Below are 17,264 nucleotides of genomic sequence, written 5' to 3'. Positions count from 1 at the left end.
TTGTTTTTAATGTTAAAATGTCTGCATTTGATATCTCTCCAGTATTTTCTTTTTTATAAGCAAAATACTTATTTTTATATTTTCTGATGTTGGTTCCAGGGGTACACGGGCAGCAGTGGTGTGGTCAGTAGAGGCCTAGTGGAAGGAGTGACCACAGACAGGCATCGAAGGCCTAAAATAATAACACATGGCTGTAGGCAATTTTAAATTGGTTCCAGGGGTACACGGGCAGCAGTGGTGTGGTCAGTGGAGGCCTAGTGGAAGGAGTGACCGCAGACAGGCATCGAAGGCCTAAAATAATAACACATGGCTGTAGGCAATTTTAAATTGGTTCCAGGGGTACACGGGCAGCAGTGGCCTGGTCAGTGTAGTAGTAGTGGAAAGAATGGACCGCAGACAGGCATCGAAGGCCTAGAATAAAAAAATTGGGCTGGCTGTAGGCAATTTTAAATTGGTTCCAGGGGTACACGGGCAGCAGTGGCCTGGTCAGTGTAGTAGTAGTGGAAAGAATGGACCGCAGACAGGCATCGAAGGCCTAAAATAAAAAAACTGGGCTGGCTGTAGGCAATTTTAAATTGGTTCCAGGGGTACACGGGCAGCAGTGGTGTGGTCAGTGGAGGCATATTGTAAGGAGTGACCGCAGACAGGCATCGAAGGCCTAAAATAATAACACATGGCTGTAGGCAATTTTAAATTGGTTCCAGGGGTACACGGGCAGCAGTGGCCTGGTCAGTGTAGTAGTAGTGGAAAGAATGGACCGCAGACAGGCATCGAAGGCCTAGAATAAAAAAATTGGGCTGGCTGTAGGCAATTTTAAATTGGTTCCAGGGGTACACGGGCAGCGGTGGTGTGGTCAGTGGAGGCCTAGTGGAAGGAGTGACCGCAAACAGGCATCGAAGGCCTAAAATAAAAAAATTGGGCTGGCTGTAGGCAATTTTAAATTGGTTCCAGGGGTACACGGGCAGCAGTGGTGTGGTCAGTGGAGGCATAGTGGAAGGAGTGACCGCAGACAGGCTTCGAAGGCCTAACATAACAAAAATATCAATACAATGGTATTGTCAGTGGCAGGCATTGAAGGATGTCAGCGCATAGACTAAACATTGGTGGAGCTGTGAGATAATTTTGCAAGTGGTAGAGCACTGTTTGAGCTGGGGGGGGGGGGAACTGTCTTGTGGCCGGCGGTACAGGCCCAGGGCCCCTCATATTACAACGGTGTGTCTGACGTTGGGTGCGCACCACCACCGCCAGAGACACTTTATTGTACTAGGAGGGACCCAGTGGCAGTGCCGTCGACCAAAAGCGGGCACACCCACCTCTTCAGACAAACAGCACTCTCACGGGTGCTGTCGCCAAGTGTCGATACCACGGCCCCGTGTGGGGAGTTTGGCCATTTAGTGAGGTGTAAACATGTCGTATGCTGGACAATCAGGTGCAGAAAATTACGAGATTGGAAAAGGCATTTAGAATAGTCCACAGGCAAGACCTTTTCATAGGAAAGCTAGGTGTCGGCCGGGCAAGGTGGGGCAAAAGATTTCGAAATCCAGTTGTGGTTCATTTTAATGAAGGTTAGATCATCTACATTTTGGGTAGCCAGACGAGTCCTTATTTCTGTTAGTATTGAACCTGCAGCACTGAATACTCTTTCTGATAGGACACTAGCTGCCGGGCAAGCAAGCTCCTGCAATGCATATTCTGCCAATTCTGGCCAGGTGTCTAATTTTGATGCCCAGTAATCAAATGGGAATGACGGTTGAGGGAGAACATCGATAAGGGATGAAAAATAGTTTGTAACCATACTGGACAAATGTTGTCTCCTGTCACTTTGAATTGATGCTGCAGTACCTGTCCTGTCTGCGGTCATAGCAAAATCACTCCACAACCTGGTCAGAAAACCCCTCTGACCAACGCCACTTCTGATTTCTGCCCCTCTAACTCCTCTGGTCTGCTGGCCCCTGCAGCTCGTGTGAGAACGATCACGGGCGCTGTGTGCAGGGAATGCCAGAAGCAAACGGTCAACAAGAGTTGATTGTTTGGTTGCTAATATTAGTTCCAAGTTCTCATGTGGCATTATATTTTGCAATTAGCCTTTATAGCGAGGATCAAGGAGGCAGGCCAACCAGTAATCGTCATCGTTCATCATTTTAGTTATGCGTGTGTCCCTTTTGAGGATACGTAAGGCATAATCCGCCATGTGGGCCAAAGTTCCAGTTCTCAAATCTGCGGTTGTGCTTGGTTGAGGGGCAGTTTCAGGCAAATCCACGTCACTTGTGTCCCTCCAAAAACCAGAAACCGGCCTTGCCGCGCCACCAATTTCCAGTGGCCCCGGAAAAGCTTCCTCATTAAAAATATAATCATCCCCATCATCCTCCTCGTCCTCCTCCTCCTCTTCGCCCGCTAACTCGTCCTGTACACTGCCCTGGCCAGACAATGGCTGACTGTCATCAAGGCTTTCCTCTTCCTCAGCTGCAGACGCCTGATCCTTTATGTGCGTCAAACTTTGCATCAGCAGACGCATTAGGGGGATGCTCATGCTTATTATGGCGTTGTCTGCACTAACCAGCCGTGTGCATTCCTCAAAACACTGAAGGACTTGACACATGTCTTGAATCTTCGACCACTGCACACCTGACAACTCCATGTCTGCCATCCTACTGCCTGCCCGTGTATGTGTATCCTCCCACAAAAACATAACAGCCCGCCTCTGTTCGCACAGTCTCTGAAGCATGTGCAGTGTTGAGTGCTCTTGCTGCTCCGGCTTTAAAAGTGGTTTTCCTACTCCCAGAAAAGGGAGCGTTCGAGGCCTTGTGTAGCCAGACGACGCCACAGCTCCAGACTTAGGTGCAATATTTTTTTTCCCACGACCAGCTGATGCTCCACCACTACCACTACCCTCATTACCAGCTGACAATGAACGCCCCCGGCCACGACCTCTTCCACCAGACTTCCTCATTGTTTTAAAAACGTAAACAAACTAACGGTATTTGTTGCTGTCACACAAATTACACGGTGAGCTATAACTTCAGTATGATTTAGCTACCCCTTTACAGGTGAGTGAGACCACAACGAAAATCAGGCACAATGTTACACACTCTGTTGTTGGTGGCAACAAATGAGAGAGATGCCACACACGCAGGACTGTCACTGAAGCACAAATGTAAATATTAATCTCCCACTGATTTGATTTTTTTTTTTTTTCAGGGAGACTTTAGGAAAAAAAAATAATAGAATAAAATGATTTTTTCAGGAAGAATTTAGAAACCAAATAAAATAAAATGATTTTTTCAGGGAGAATTTAGAAAACAAATAAAACAAAAAAAGGCTTTCTATGGCCCACTGAGTGAGAGATGACGCACACAGGAGTCAGGAGTGGCACACAAGCCCAGAGGCCAATATTTATCTCCCACTGATTGATGTAGTGATTTTTTCAGGTAGATTTTGGAACCCAAATCAAGCTAAAAAAATAATAGGCTTTCTATGGCCCACAATTGGAGAGAGAGAGAGAGAGATGGCACACCCAGGAGTCAAGACTGGCACACAAGCAGAAAGGGCAATATTAATCTCCCACTGATTGATTTATTGATTTTTTCAGGTAGAATTTAGAACCCAAATAAAGCAAAAAAAAAAAGGGCTTTCTATGGCCCACTGAGTGAGTGATGATGCACACAGGAGTCAGGAGTGGCACACAAGCCCTGAGGCCAATATTTTTCTCCCACTGATTGATGTAGTGATTTTTTCAGGTAGATTTTAGAACCCAAATCAAGCAAAAAAAATAAATAGGCTTTCTATGGCCCACTGAGTGAGAGATGGCACAGACAGGAGTCAAGAGTGGCACACAAGCCCTGAGGCCAATATTTTTCTCCCACTGATTGATGTAGTGATTTTTTCAGGTAGATTTTATAACCCAAATCAAGCAAAAAAATAAATAGGCTTTCTATGGCCCACTGAGTGAGAGATGGCACACACAGGGATGGCACTCTAGCAGAAATGTCAATCTTAATCTCCCACAAAAAAAACAAAAACAAAAAAAAAAACGGAGTGTCCTACAATTACCATCTCCCTGCAGTAATCTCAGCCAGGTATGGCAGGCAGCAATAAGGAGTGGACTGATGCACAAATTAAATAAAAAGTGTGTACAAACAAAAAAGATAGCTGTGCAGAAAGGAAGGAACAAGAGGATTTGTGCTTTGAAAAAAGCAGTTGGTTTGCACAGCGGCGTACACACAGCAATGCAGCTATCAGGGAGCCTTCTAGGGCAGCCCAATGAGCTACAGCGCTGAGGGGAAAAAAAAAATGTAGCTTCCACTGTCCCTGCACACCGAAGGTGGTGTTGGGCAGTGGAGATCGCTACAGCACAAGCGGTTTGGTGGTTAATGGACCCTGCCTAACGCTATCCCTGCTTCTGACGAAGCGGCAGCAACCTCTCCCTAAGCTCAGATCAGCAGCAGTAAGATGGCGGTCGGCGGGAACGCCCCTTTATAGCCCCTGTGACGCCGCAGACAGCAAGCCAATCACTGCAATGCCCTTCTCTAAGATGGTGGGGACCAGGACCTATGTCATCACGCTGCCCACACTCTGCGTTCACCTTCATTGGCTGAGAAATGGCGCTTTTCGCGTCATTGAAACGCGACTTTGGCGCAAAAGTCGCGTACCGCATGGCCGACCCCGCACAGGGGTTGGATCGGGTTTCATGAAACCCGACTTTGCCAAAAGTCGGCGACTTTTGAAAATGAACGACCCGTTTCGCTCAACCCTACTAATGACCATGTGATATTTCAGTTTTTCTTTTTTATTAAATTTGCAAAAATTTCTACATTTCTGATTTTTTAAAGTAAAGATGGGGTGCAGAGTGTACATTAATAAGAAAAAAATGAACTTTTTTTAATTTACCGAATGGCTGCAATGAAACAAAGAGTGAAAAATTGGAAGGGGTCTGAATACTTTCCGTGCCCACTGTAAATCAGAAGGGAGCATTTAGGGGGTCAGGTAGCCCATGCGCACTGGGGGGCCCAAAAGTTGGGGCTAAGAAAGTCCTCTGTCAGGGCATTGTTATACAGGGATGGTACCGAAAACAGGATTGTATCTGCAGGTGAAGGAAAGCCTAAACCTTGTGGGAAACCCATCCCAAATATCTACTGATCAAACTTTTTTTTGTAAATTTTCCTTTTTTAGTCTTTTTTTTCACATTTTCCCCATTACTATCTATATTTTTACACTGGTCACAAGATCTAATATTAGACTCAATCTTTCTGATCACTAACTCTAATTTATATATTCAGTACAGATCACTTTTCCACAGCCAGGTGAACACAGGCTGTTCTGTCTCCGCCATCTAATATTGTTGCCCTGATTATTTGCTTGCATAATTGCAGTTTCCTCAGTATACAGTATTGATATATTCATGCCTTTATTCATCTGTGATGCTTTGGCTCCCTCTAGCGGCCAGAGTTATGTTGGCAGTTCAATCTTGTTTTTGTATTATCCATGTCTGATTCTCCTCCTCCTTTGCAATGCATTATGGTAGCTCAGCCTCCATTTCCCTCCATTTTTCCTTTCACTTTCCTCAGTCTGCCTTCAAGGAAAGACGCTTCACTTCATCCCCCTTGCGATTGCATTGCCGGTATGTCTTTATGCTTCCTATAGATATTTCTGCTCCATATTAGCCTAGCCTAGCCAGTTGTACTCCCAGTTCAGTTACTAGCTTCCTAAATGTTATGCATAATGTACCTCATGTGTAGTATGTATCTGTTCTATACCATGCACTGATTCTATTGATATCATTGTTCACAGTTTCACCGCATCAATATACCACTACGTTTAATAAAGCACAGACTCAACCACAGTCTCCTTATTGGACCCCGGTATAGCGGTTTAGCTGACTGTATAGCTACGTATGAGCCAGCCTCAGCTAGTGAGGACAGAACAGTGAAACGGCAGCCAACCAACTAGTGGGATTCAAGTCACCGGCTACTTAGAGACTAAATACAGCTACAGCAATCTCTGCACAGCCAAGCACTTTCCCAAGACACCATGTCTCACAAATCGCATAGGACAAGATCTGTTACTTCCGTCTCCTCAAAGACAACATCCATCAGCAGCGCTGTCGCCATTGCCCGCGCAAATGCTGAAGCTGCCAAAATATGAGCGAGCTTTGCTGACCAAGAGATGCAACTTAAATTAGAAAAAGCACGCATAGATGAAGAGAGAGCCGATCAAGAGAGAAGGTCGCGCTTAGAGCCGATCAAAAGAGAAGGTTGCAGTTAGAGAAGGCACGTGTGGATGCCGCCTTAGAAAGCCTAGCAGCAAAAAGGGAAGCTGCCGCAGCCCTCGCCGAAGCAGAATCGCTAGAAGCCGCGCAAAATCCCAAGCTGCATAGCCAAAGCAGTACGTCGAGTCTGGAGTTTCCACTGCAAGACTCACCACAACGCACATCTCAGTATATTAATGACCTTCCTGATCCAAACTATAACCCTGAACCAGTACCAAAACCAGAATACGACACCTCCAGCGAAGTGAGCGAGAGTCGTCATGAGGCTCAGGACAGAAACAAACTCGAAAATGTGAGGCAAAACAACTCTGCTAATGGCTACCTTGCCCCTCATCAGGTAACCAACGTGGATCACCCTGCTGACGCACCGTACATCAGGCCGAAGCAATACGATACCGGCTGGCGCCACCATGAGGACACTAACAGGTACGAACGCACCTCACATCACTATCAGGGCGACCCATCACCAGTATACTCTGCTGACAACCGGTTCACGACAGAATTTGCCAAGTTCTTCACACGACGTGAACTGGTTGCCAAGGGACTCATGAAATTCACTGACCGAGCTGAAGGTTACAGAGCTTGGAAAGCTTCCTTACAAAATGTCATTAGAGACTTGGGGCTACAACACAGGGAAGAGATAGACCTGTTAGTCAAATACCTGGGAGAAGAGTCAGTCAAACATGCAGTAAGGATCAGAGACATTAATATAAACCGCCCTGAGACTGGCCTCAAAGAGATCTGGAAAAGGCTGGATGAGTGTTACGGCTCAGCAGAAGTAATAGAAAGAGCCTTGTTCAAAAGAATCGATGACTTTCCTAAAATATCTAACAAAGGTCTCCAGAAACTTAGAGAGCTAAGCGACTTGCTAAAGGAAGTCCAAGTTGCCAAATACGAGGACGACCTACAGGGACTTGCATTTCTCAACACAGCCAGAGGTGTTAACCCTATAGTCCAGAAGTTGCCCTACAATCTACAGGAGAGGTGGCTCACACATGGTTCCACGTACAAATACAAACACAGCGTTCCATTCCCTCCCTTCTCCGTTTTTGTTGACTTCATACACCAACAAGCAAGAATTAGAAACGATCCCAGCTTTGACTTTGCAATACCATATGCCACACCGTCACCACCTGCAAATCCACGCAGAACATCTGTGGAAGTACACAAGACTTATGTTTCTTCTCCAGGTTCTAATTACAGGTCTGCTGGCTGCTCCCAATCAGAGACAAAGGTGCAGGACCCTGACAAGCAGTGCCCACTTCATCAGAAGCCTCATCCTCTCCTGAAATGCAGAGCCTTCAGAGGAAAATCTATGCCAGATCGCAGAAGCTTCCTGAAAGAAAACGGTATCTGCTACAAGTGCTGCTCGTCCACAGCTCATCTCGCCAAGGATTGCAAGGTCAGTGTAAAATGCACAGAATGTGGCACCACAGATCATAACACCGCTCTACACCCTGGCCCAGCTCCATGGAGTACACAAAACACGCCAGCTGACAGTAAGCATGGCGGGGAGGAAAGGAACACTGATACAGCTACGCCAGAGATCACTTCACAATGCACCGAGGTCTGCAAAGGGACAATAGACAGTAGGTCCTGTTCAAAAATATGCCTCGTCAAAGTATACCCGAAGGGCCATAGAGACCAAGCTGTAAGACTGTATGCTATCTTAGATGACCAAAGTAATCGATCCTTGGCTAGATCAATGTTCTTTGACCTATTCAACATCAAAGGGCCAAGCACTCCCTACTCCTTAAAGACGTGTGCAGGTACTGTGACAACAGCAGGCAGGAAAGCTACTGACTACCAGATCGAGTCTTTAGACGGACAATTCTGCCTACCACTACCTACGATCATCGAATGTAACCAGATCCCAGACAACAGATCTGAAATCCCTACGCCAGATGTAGCAATTCATCACGCTCACTTAAAACAAATAGCACACCTCATACCGGAACTCGACCATCAGGCCCAGATAATTCTGCTGTTGGGGAGAGATATCCTACAGGTTCATAAAGTGAGACGTCATATCAACGGACTCCACAATGCTCCCTATGCCCAAAGGCTAGACCTAGGATGGGTCATAATTGGCAACGTATGCTTGGGACGCATGCACGCCCCATCTTCTGTGACAAGCATGCTGACAAATACATTGGAGAAAGGACGTCCATCTCTGTTTCAACCTTGTAACAATGAGTTCCATGTCAGGGAACTGCCACACAGCATCCAACTACCTGATCATTTAATAGACTTTACTCACGACAGCAGTATAGTGTCGGGAAGGTATGAGGATCAGTTAGGGGGCACAGTCTTCCAGAGAACTAAGCAGGACAACCAAGTGGCAATGTCGGTAGAGGACAAGTTGTTCTTAGAGGTAATGGACAAGGGACTCGTTAAAGATGAGACCAACAGCTGGGTCGCACCTCTTCCCTTCAAAACCCACAGACCACGTCTACCGAACAACAGAAATCAGGCATTACAACGTTTCTCCTCTCTCATTCGTAATCTGCAAAAGAAACCAGAGATGAAAGATCACTTTTTCTCCTTCATGTCAAAGATTTTTGAAAACCGTCACGCAGAACTAGCTCCCACTCTCAAAGACTCTGAAGAATGCTGGTTCCTACCCATGTTCGGAGTATACCACCCTAAGAAACCAGGCCAGATCAGAGTCGTGTTTGATTCCAGTGCTAAATTTAATGATGTCTCCCTGAATGACGTTCTGCTGACAGGACCAGACCTCAATAACAAACTACTGGGTGTACTTATGCGCTTCCGTAAGGATTCCATTGCCTTCATCGCTGACATCCAGCAAATGTTCCATTGTTTCCTTGTGAGAGAGAGAGACAGGAACTTCCTAAGATTCTTCTGGTACAGAGACAATGATCCTACTAAAGAAGTCACAGAGTATCGCATGAGAGTGCACATCTTTGGCAACAGTCCTTCACCTGCAGTCGCCATTTGCGGACTCAAAAGGTCAGCTCAGGAAGGAGAACCAGAATACGGAGCAGATGTCAGGCAATTCATAGAAAAGGACTTTTATGTCGACGACTGTCTAAAAGCCATGCCTTCAAATGAGACTGCCATCAGTCTTCTCAGGAGAGCTCAGGACATGCTTGCCTGCTCGAACCTTAGGCTTCATAAAATAGCCTCAAACAGCCAAGAACTCATGGAAGCGTTCCCTTCTCAGGACCTATGTAATGGTCTCAGAGACCTGGACCTGGGGTCAGACCCCGCACCAATGCAACGCAGCCTCGGGCTTCTCTGGAATCTACAATCAGACACTTTCACCTTTCAGGTCAGCCAGGAAGAAAGGCCTTTCACACGTAGAGGCGTCCTGTCTACCATCAACAGTCTGTACGACCCCTTGGGTTTCGCAGCTCCTGTTACTATACAAGGCAAGGCCCTACTAAGAGACTTAACTAGGGAAACATCTGACTGGGATGCACCTCTGCCACCTGATAAGAGGATCCAGTGGGAAGAGTGGAAGAACTCGTTAGCGGCACTCTCCAACTTGCATATGCCAAGACCATACACCCCTGTGCCATCTACTGAGATACAGAGCCAAAGACTGTACGTATTTGCAGATGCTTCTGTCAAAGCAATTGCCGCTGTTGCCTACCTCAAAACTGTAGACTCCAAATGTCAGTGCCAAATTGGTTTCGTCATGGGAAAGGCAAAACTCGCACCACAACCAGAGCACACTATACCCAGGTTAGAGCTTTGTGCCGCAGTCTTAGCCGTTGAGTTAGCGGAGTTCATCGCATCCGAAATGGATATCGACCTGACACAAGCCAAGTTCTACTCATACAGCAAAGTAGTCCTGGGATATATCCACAACGAAACCAGGCGATTCTACGTTTATGTCAATAACAGAGTGCTACGAATCAGAAGATCAGTTCACCCACAGCAGTGGCATTACATACCCACAGACCAGAATCCCGCAGATCATGCAACTAGAGCAGTTGACGCAAGTCGACTAGGAAGCACAACGTGGCTCTCTGGACCAAAACTATTGTACATTGAGGAATGTTTTCCAGACACCTTCGAACTTGTAGGAGAGGACTCAGATGCTGAAATCCGCCCTCAGGTGTCTACACTACATACAATGACCTCTGTTATCCAGCTTGGATCTTGCAGGTTCGACAGATTCTCAAGTTGTAAGTCACTTACTCGAGCCATTACCTGCCTGACTCATATAGCTCGCTCATTCAGGACCACCAGAACTCGTGACATGGAAAAATGTAAAGGAGCAGCGAGGCTTACCCACGAAAGCCTAATCACCTTCATGGCTGAAGCTGCAGCTATAATCAATGCAAGACCCCTGGTTCCAGTTCCTAACGACCCTGAGGAGCCTTTGTTATTGACTCCAGCTACTTTACTTACCCAGAAAACAGGACTGTCCAGTGCCCCTCCAGGAGGATTCGACGCGAAGGACCTCTACAAGCGCCAATGGAGACAGGTACAAAGTCTTGCAAATACTTTCTGGGACAGGTGGCGCAAACAATATTTGTCTACCCTGCAGCCACGGACGAAGTGGCAATCTACTAAACCTAATCTGAACATAGGTGACCTTGTTCTTGTGAAAGACTGTCAGATTCACCGGAACCAGTGGCCACTTGGTCTAGTTACCGCAACGTTCCCGAGCAAGGACGGCAACGTCCGCAAAGTTGAGCTAAGGATGACCAAAGGGAATGAACCCAAGACATTTTCCAGACCGGTATCTGAACTGGTCCTATTGTTGCCTTCGGAAGAAAGGAGTTGTGACATCCGTTGATGCCAGACGGGGAGTGTTCTGTCTCCGCCATCTAATATTGTTGCCCTGATTATTTGCTTGCATAATTGCAGTTTCCTCAGTATACAGTATTGATATATTCATGCCTTTATTCATCTGTGATGCTTTGGCTCCCTCTAGCGGCCAGAGTTATGTTGACAGTTCAATCTTGTTTTTGTATTATCCATGTCTGATTCTCCTCCTCCTTTGCAATGCATTATGGTAGCTCAGCCTCCATTTCCCTCCATTTTTTCCTTTCACTTTCCTCAGTCTGCCTTCAAGGAAAGACGCTTCACTTCATCCCCCTTGCGATTGCATTGCCGGTATGTCTTTATGCTTCCTATAGATATTTCTGCTCCATATTAGCCTAGCCTAGCCAGTTGTACTCCCAGTTCAGTTACTAGCTTCGTAAATGTTATGCATAATGTACCTCATGTGTAGTATGTATCTGTTCTATACCATGCACTGATTCTATTTATATCATTGTTCACAGTTTCACCGCATCAATATACCACTACGTTTAATAAAGCACAGACTCAACCACAGTCTCCTTATTGGACCCCGGTATAGCGGTTTAGCTGACTGTATAGCTACGTATGAGCCTGCCTCAGCTAGTGAGGACAGAACACAGGCAGCAAGAGACTGTATCAGACTTGTAATTTCTACAGAGTGAGAGTTATTGTGCAGCGAATAGAATGTGGGCTGTGACACCAGCTATTGTGAATGGTGGATCCTGTGTCATCTACTGTATATAGAGGTGTTATTATTATTATTTTATTATTATTATACATTTTTATAGCGCCATTTATTCCATGGCGCTTTACATGTGAATACGGGGCAAATATAGACAAATACATTAAACATGAGCAGATAACAAGGCACACGAGTACATAAGGAGGGAGGACCCTGCCCGCGAGGGCTCACAGTCTGCAGGGGGTGGGTGAGGATACACTAGGAGAGGGTAGGGCAGGTTGCGCGGCTGTTCAGTAGGTTGAGGATCACTGCAGGCTGTAGGCTTGTCGGAAGAGGTGGGTCTTCAGGTTCTTTTTGAAGGTTTCTATGTTAGGCGAGAGTCTGATGTGTTGGGGTAGAGAGTTCCAGAGTATGGGGGAAGCACGGGAGAAGTCTTGGATGCGGTTATGGGAAGAAGAGATGAGAGGGGAGTAGAGAAGGAGGTCTTGGGAGGATCGGAGGTCGCGTGTAGGTAGGTACCGGGAGACCATGTCACAGATGTATGGAGGAGACAGGTTGTGGATGGCTTTGTATGTCAGTGTGAGGGTTTTGAACTGGAGTCTCTGGGCGATAGGAAGCCAGTGAAGGGCTTGACACAGGGGAGAGGCTGGGGAATAGCGGGGGGACAGGTGGATTAGTCGGGCAGCAGAGTGTAGGATGGATTGGAGTGGTGCCAGAGTGCTAGAGGGGAGTCCAGAGAGTAGGAGGTTACAGTAGTCGAGGCGGGAGATGATAAGGGCATGCACTAGCGTTTTTGCAGTGTTGCGGTCAAGGAAAGCACGGATCCGGGAAATATTTTTGAGTTTGAGACGACAGGAGGAGGCAAGGGCTTGGATATGTGGCTTGAAAGAGAGGGCAGAGTCGAGGATCACCCCGAGGCACCGGGCGTGTGGGACTGGGGATAGTGAGCAGCCATTGACATTGATGGATAGGTCTGGTGGAGGGGTAGAGTGAGATGGGGGAAAGATGATGAATTCTGTTTTGTCCATGTTCAGTTGTAGAAAGCGAGCAGAAAAGAAGGCTGAAATGGCAGACAGACAGTGCGGGATTTTGGTAAGCAAGGAGGAGAGGTCAGGTCCGGAGAGGTAGATCTGCGTGTCGTCAGCGTAGAGATGGTACTGCATACCGTGGGATTCTATGAGCTGTCCCAGGCCGAAAGTGTAGATGGAGAAGAGTAGGGGTCCTAGAACAGAGCCTTGAGGAACACCGACTGACAAGGGGCGAAGTGAGGAGGTGGTGTGGGGGAGGGAGACACTGAATGTTCGGTCTGTCAGATATGACGAGATCCAGGAAAGGGCCAAGTCTGTGATGCCAAGGGATGAGAGGATTTGTAGCAAAAGGGAGTGGTCTACAGTGTCAAAGGCAGAAGACAAGTCCAGGAGAAGGAGGACAGAGTAGTGTCGCTTGCTCCTGGCAGTTAGTAGGTCATTGGTGACTTTAGTTAGGGCAGTTTCAGTTGAGTGATGGGAACGGAAGCCTGATTGTAACCGATCAAAGAGGGAGCAGGAGGAGAAGTGGGAGGACAGTTCAAGATGGACATGTTGCTCCAGCAATTTGGAGGCATAAGGGAGAAGAGATATTGGGCGATAGCTAGACACAGAGGATGGGTCGAGGGAGGGCTTTTTGAGGATGGGTGTGATCTTGGCATGCTTGAAGGATGAGGGAAAGACACCTGTTGTGAGTGAGAGGTTGAAGAGGTGTGTTAGGGTTGGGATGAAGACCGTGGAAAGGTTAGGTGGATCCTGTGTTATCTACTGTATATAGAGGTGTTATCAGTCATTGCACAGGAGGAGGTGAGCTGTGACATCACCTATTGTGAATGGTGGATCCTGTGTTATCTACTGTATATAGAGGTGTTATCAGTCATTATACAGAAGGAGGAGGTGAGCTGTGACATCACCTATTGTGAATGGTGGATCCTATGTTATCTGCTGTATATAGAAGTGGTATCAGTCATTGTACAGGAGGAGGAGGTGAGCTGTGACATCACCTATTGTGAATGGTGGATCCTGTGTTATCTATTGTATATAGAGGTGTCATCAGTCATTGTACAGGAGGAGGAGGTGAGCTGTGACACCAGCTATTGTGAATGGTGGATCCTGGGTTATCTACTGTATATAGAGGTGTTATCAGTCATTGTACAGGAGGAGGGGGTGAGCTGTGACACCTGCTATTGTGAATGGTGGATCCTGTGTTATATACTGTATATAGAGGTGTTATCAGTCATTGTACAGGAGGAGGTGAGCTGTGACATCACCTATTATGAATGGTGGATCCTGTGTTATCTACTGTATATAGAGGTGTTATCAGTCATTATACAGAAGGAGGAGGTGAGCTGTGACATCACCTATTGTAAATGGTGGATCCTGTGTTATCTGCTGTATATAGAAGTGGTATCAGTCATTGTACAGGAGGAGGAGGTGAGCTGTGACATCCCCTATTGTGAATGGTGGATCCTGTGTTATCTACTGTATATAGAGGTGTCATCAGTCATTGTACAGGAGGAGGAGGTGAGCTGTGACATCATCTATTGTGAATGGTGGATCCTGTGTTATCTACTGTATATAGAGGTGTTATCAGTCATTGTAAAGGAGGAGGAGGTGAACTGTGACATCACCTATTGTGAATGGTGGGTCCTGTACTGTATGTAGAGGTGTTATCAGTCATTGTACTGTACAGGAGGAGTAAGAGGTGAGCTGTGACACCTCGCTGTATGAACTGTATATAGAGGTGTTATAGGTCATTGTAATCCTGTCTCTTATTACAGTCTCATTCCCACTACTAAAAAGTTTTCTACACAGAAAACTATGTAGTAATGGACATAGTGGCTGGTGTGAAAATGGCAAGATTGTTTTTAGTAATATATTTAAACCAATTTTCTGATGACAATTGCAGACAATTTCCACCAATTAAAAAATTACGTACGAGAATAGGTGGACCACGTCACTCTTGTCTTTTATAAAATCCCTCCTGTATTTCATAAATTCTTTCAGAGTCTTCAGAGGATTTTCATAAATGCTGAATTTATTGTCGTTCGCCCAAGTTTCCATAGCGACAAGAACTATTCTCGTGTTTAGCTGTTCCTTATATATCTAATGCATGAATGGAAGACAAGGAAAGAAAGAAAGTAGCTTGTCAGGGATGGCTCACACTGCGGCAAACAGTACACAGACTTATCAATGTGTCGGAAATGAAAACTGGAACGACAAGGTCCCCAAAGCAGATAAACAAATCGGGGTCTGAGGGTCCCGGAGCCGAAGCCGTAACCTGGAGCAGCCTCATCTTCTACTGGGGTAATGAAAAAAAAACATCAGTCCTCGGTCACAAAAACCCACATGACCAAAGGGGCAGACTCATCATTGATTTTGCGCCTTTTCATGGAGTAAAGTTGGTCCTAAATGTGAATTTTAACCCCTTAATGACCGCCAATACGTCTTTTAACTGACCTGAGATATAAGAGAATAGCCTCCCCATACAGATGACAATCCAGAATCTGTCAGTTGTACACTATAGCTGACAACTTGCTGTATCAGCCACGATCAGTATTTGCACCATCTAAATCTGTTTAACCCCTTAGATGCTGCTGTCAATAGTGACTACATCATTATAAATGGTTAACGGAGTGTGGGGGCTTCTTCTTTGTCACAATTGGTGCCCTCAGATCATGATTTTGTTGTCCTGATGTTTGCCATGGCAATTCATGACCAAATAGCGGCCTTAGAGTCTGACGGCTGTAGTAATCTGTTTAGAAGTTAGCAACATTTAGGTGGTAAAAATACACATTTTCATTTCTGTCATACCACTTTGCATTAATTCCTGTAAAGCACCTGAAGGGTTAATAAACTACCTGACAGCAGTTTTCAATATGTTTAGGGGTGCTGTTTTTAAAATGGTATCACGTTTGTGGGTTTCCCAATATATGGGACCCCTAAAGTCACTTCAAACATGGATAAGTCCCTAAAAAAATAAATTTTGTAAATTTCTTTGAAAAAATGAAAAATTGCTGCTACATTTTTAAACCTCCTAAAATGCTAACAAAATAAAATAACATTTTACAAATGGCGCTGATGTAAAGCAGACATGTGGGAAATGTTATTTATTAATGGTTTGCTGTTGTATGACTATCTGGATTAAAGGGATAATCATTCAAATTTAGAAAATTGCTAATTTTTTAACATTTTTCTCAAATTTTTGATATTTTTTATAAATAAACACAAAAAATGTTGAACAAAATTTACCATTATCATAAAGTATAATGTGTCACGAAAAAACAATCTCAAAATCACTGGGATTTGTTGAAGCGTTGCAGAGTTATTACCACATAAAGTGACACTGGTCAGATTTCAAAAATTTGGCTCGGTCACTAAGGGGTTAAAATTATTAGAAAATTACCCCAATACCGCATTTTACTGAAGTACGGTATATAATCTGATTTGACATATATAAATAAGCATCTTAGAATCTGCATCACTGCTATGCACTATGGATTTTTGATTGCTTGTTATTGCATTTTTTAAGGGGTGCAGCAATTATGGAGTTTAGTTTTTTCCTTTTCCTTTATAGCATTATTAGAAACTTTATATTGTAAGGCCATTGTGAATTAAAGTAATTTGCAGTGTGATAATAAAATAAATGACACTTCTGTGAGAACAGCAGCATGTTACCTGAATTCTGCCCCTTTTTCGCTTCTGAGATCTTTATAGCATTAGTCCCTAAACTGTCTGAATTATTATTATAAGTATAGTCATATCTAATTATACTCACTAAATCGGCCATGTTCACCACGGATTTAGCGTAGCTGTTTGTTTGTCCGACAGATAACCGATGCTTCTTATACTGTAAGAAAAGGAAATGAAATAGTAAATGTTAAATATATGAAAATATGGATACACAGATAGATAGATTTGATATACAGGTCCTTCTCAAAAAATTAGCATATAGTGTTAAATTTCATTATTTACCATAATGTAATGATTACAATTAAACTTTCATATATTATAGATTCATTATCCACCAACTGAAATTTGTCAGGTCTTTTATTGTTTTAATACTGATGATTTTGGCATACAACTCCTGATAACCCAAAAAACCTGTCTCAATAAATTAGCATATTTCACCCATCCAATCAAATAAAAGTGTTTTTTAATAACAAACAAAAAAACCATCAAATAATAATGTTCAGTTATGCACTCAATACTTGGTCGGGAATCCTTTGGCAGAAATGACTGCTTCAATGCGGCGTGGCATGGAGGCAATCAGCCTGTGACACTGCTGAGATGTTATGGAGGCCCAGGATGCTTCAATAGCGGCCTTAAGCTCATCCAGAGTGTTGGGTCTTGCGTCTCTCAACTTTCTCTTCACAATATCCCACAGATTCTCTATGGGGTTCAGGTCAGGAGAGTTGGCAGGCCAATTGAGCACAGTAATACCATGGTCAGTAAACCATTTACCAGTGGTTTTGGCACTGTGAGCAGGTGCCAGGTCGTGCTGAAAAAT

At 45.0% G+C, this 17,264-nt stretch overlaps 1 protein-coding gene across 7 annotated transcripts in view; it reads right to left on the bottom strand.

The window, feature by feature from the left end:
• The window catches only part of ADAM22 (ADAM metallopeptidase domain 22), a 274,548-nt gene that overhangs the window by 104,519 nt on the left and 152,765 nt on the right, over positions 1–17,264 (bottom strand). For 6 of the 7 annotated variants that reach the window (XM_069729469.1, XM_069729471.1, XM_069729473.1 and 3 more), the window contains exons 10-11: positions 16,533–16,604; positions 14,694–14,860 (exon numbers count right to left, since the gene is read on the bottom strand). In XM_069729469.1, the coding sequence (XP_069585570.1) occupies positions 14,694–14,860; positions 16,533–16,604 (239 nt within the window). The remainder of the gene's footprint in view (positions 1–14,693; positions 14,861–16,532; positions 16,605–17,264) is intronic. The other variant, XM_069729470.1, reaches the window with a different exon arrangement.

This window comes from Ranitomeya imitator, chromosome 6 (assembly GCF_032444005.1).
Source record: "Ranitomeya imitator isolate aRanImi1 chromosome 6, aRanImi1.pri, whole genome shotgun sequence".
In the NCBI taxonomy this organism is placed as follows: Eukaryota; Metazoa; Chordata; class Amphibia; order Anura; family Dendrobatidae; genus Ranitomeya; species Ranitomeya imitator.
Note: the sequence above shows the minus strand (reverse complement) of the source record. Positions and strands in the feature narration are given on the sequence as shown.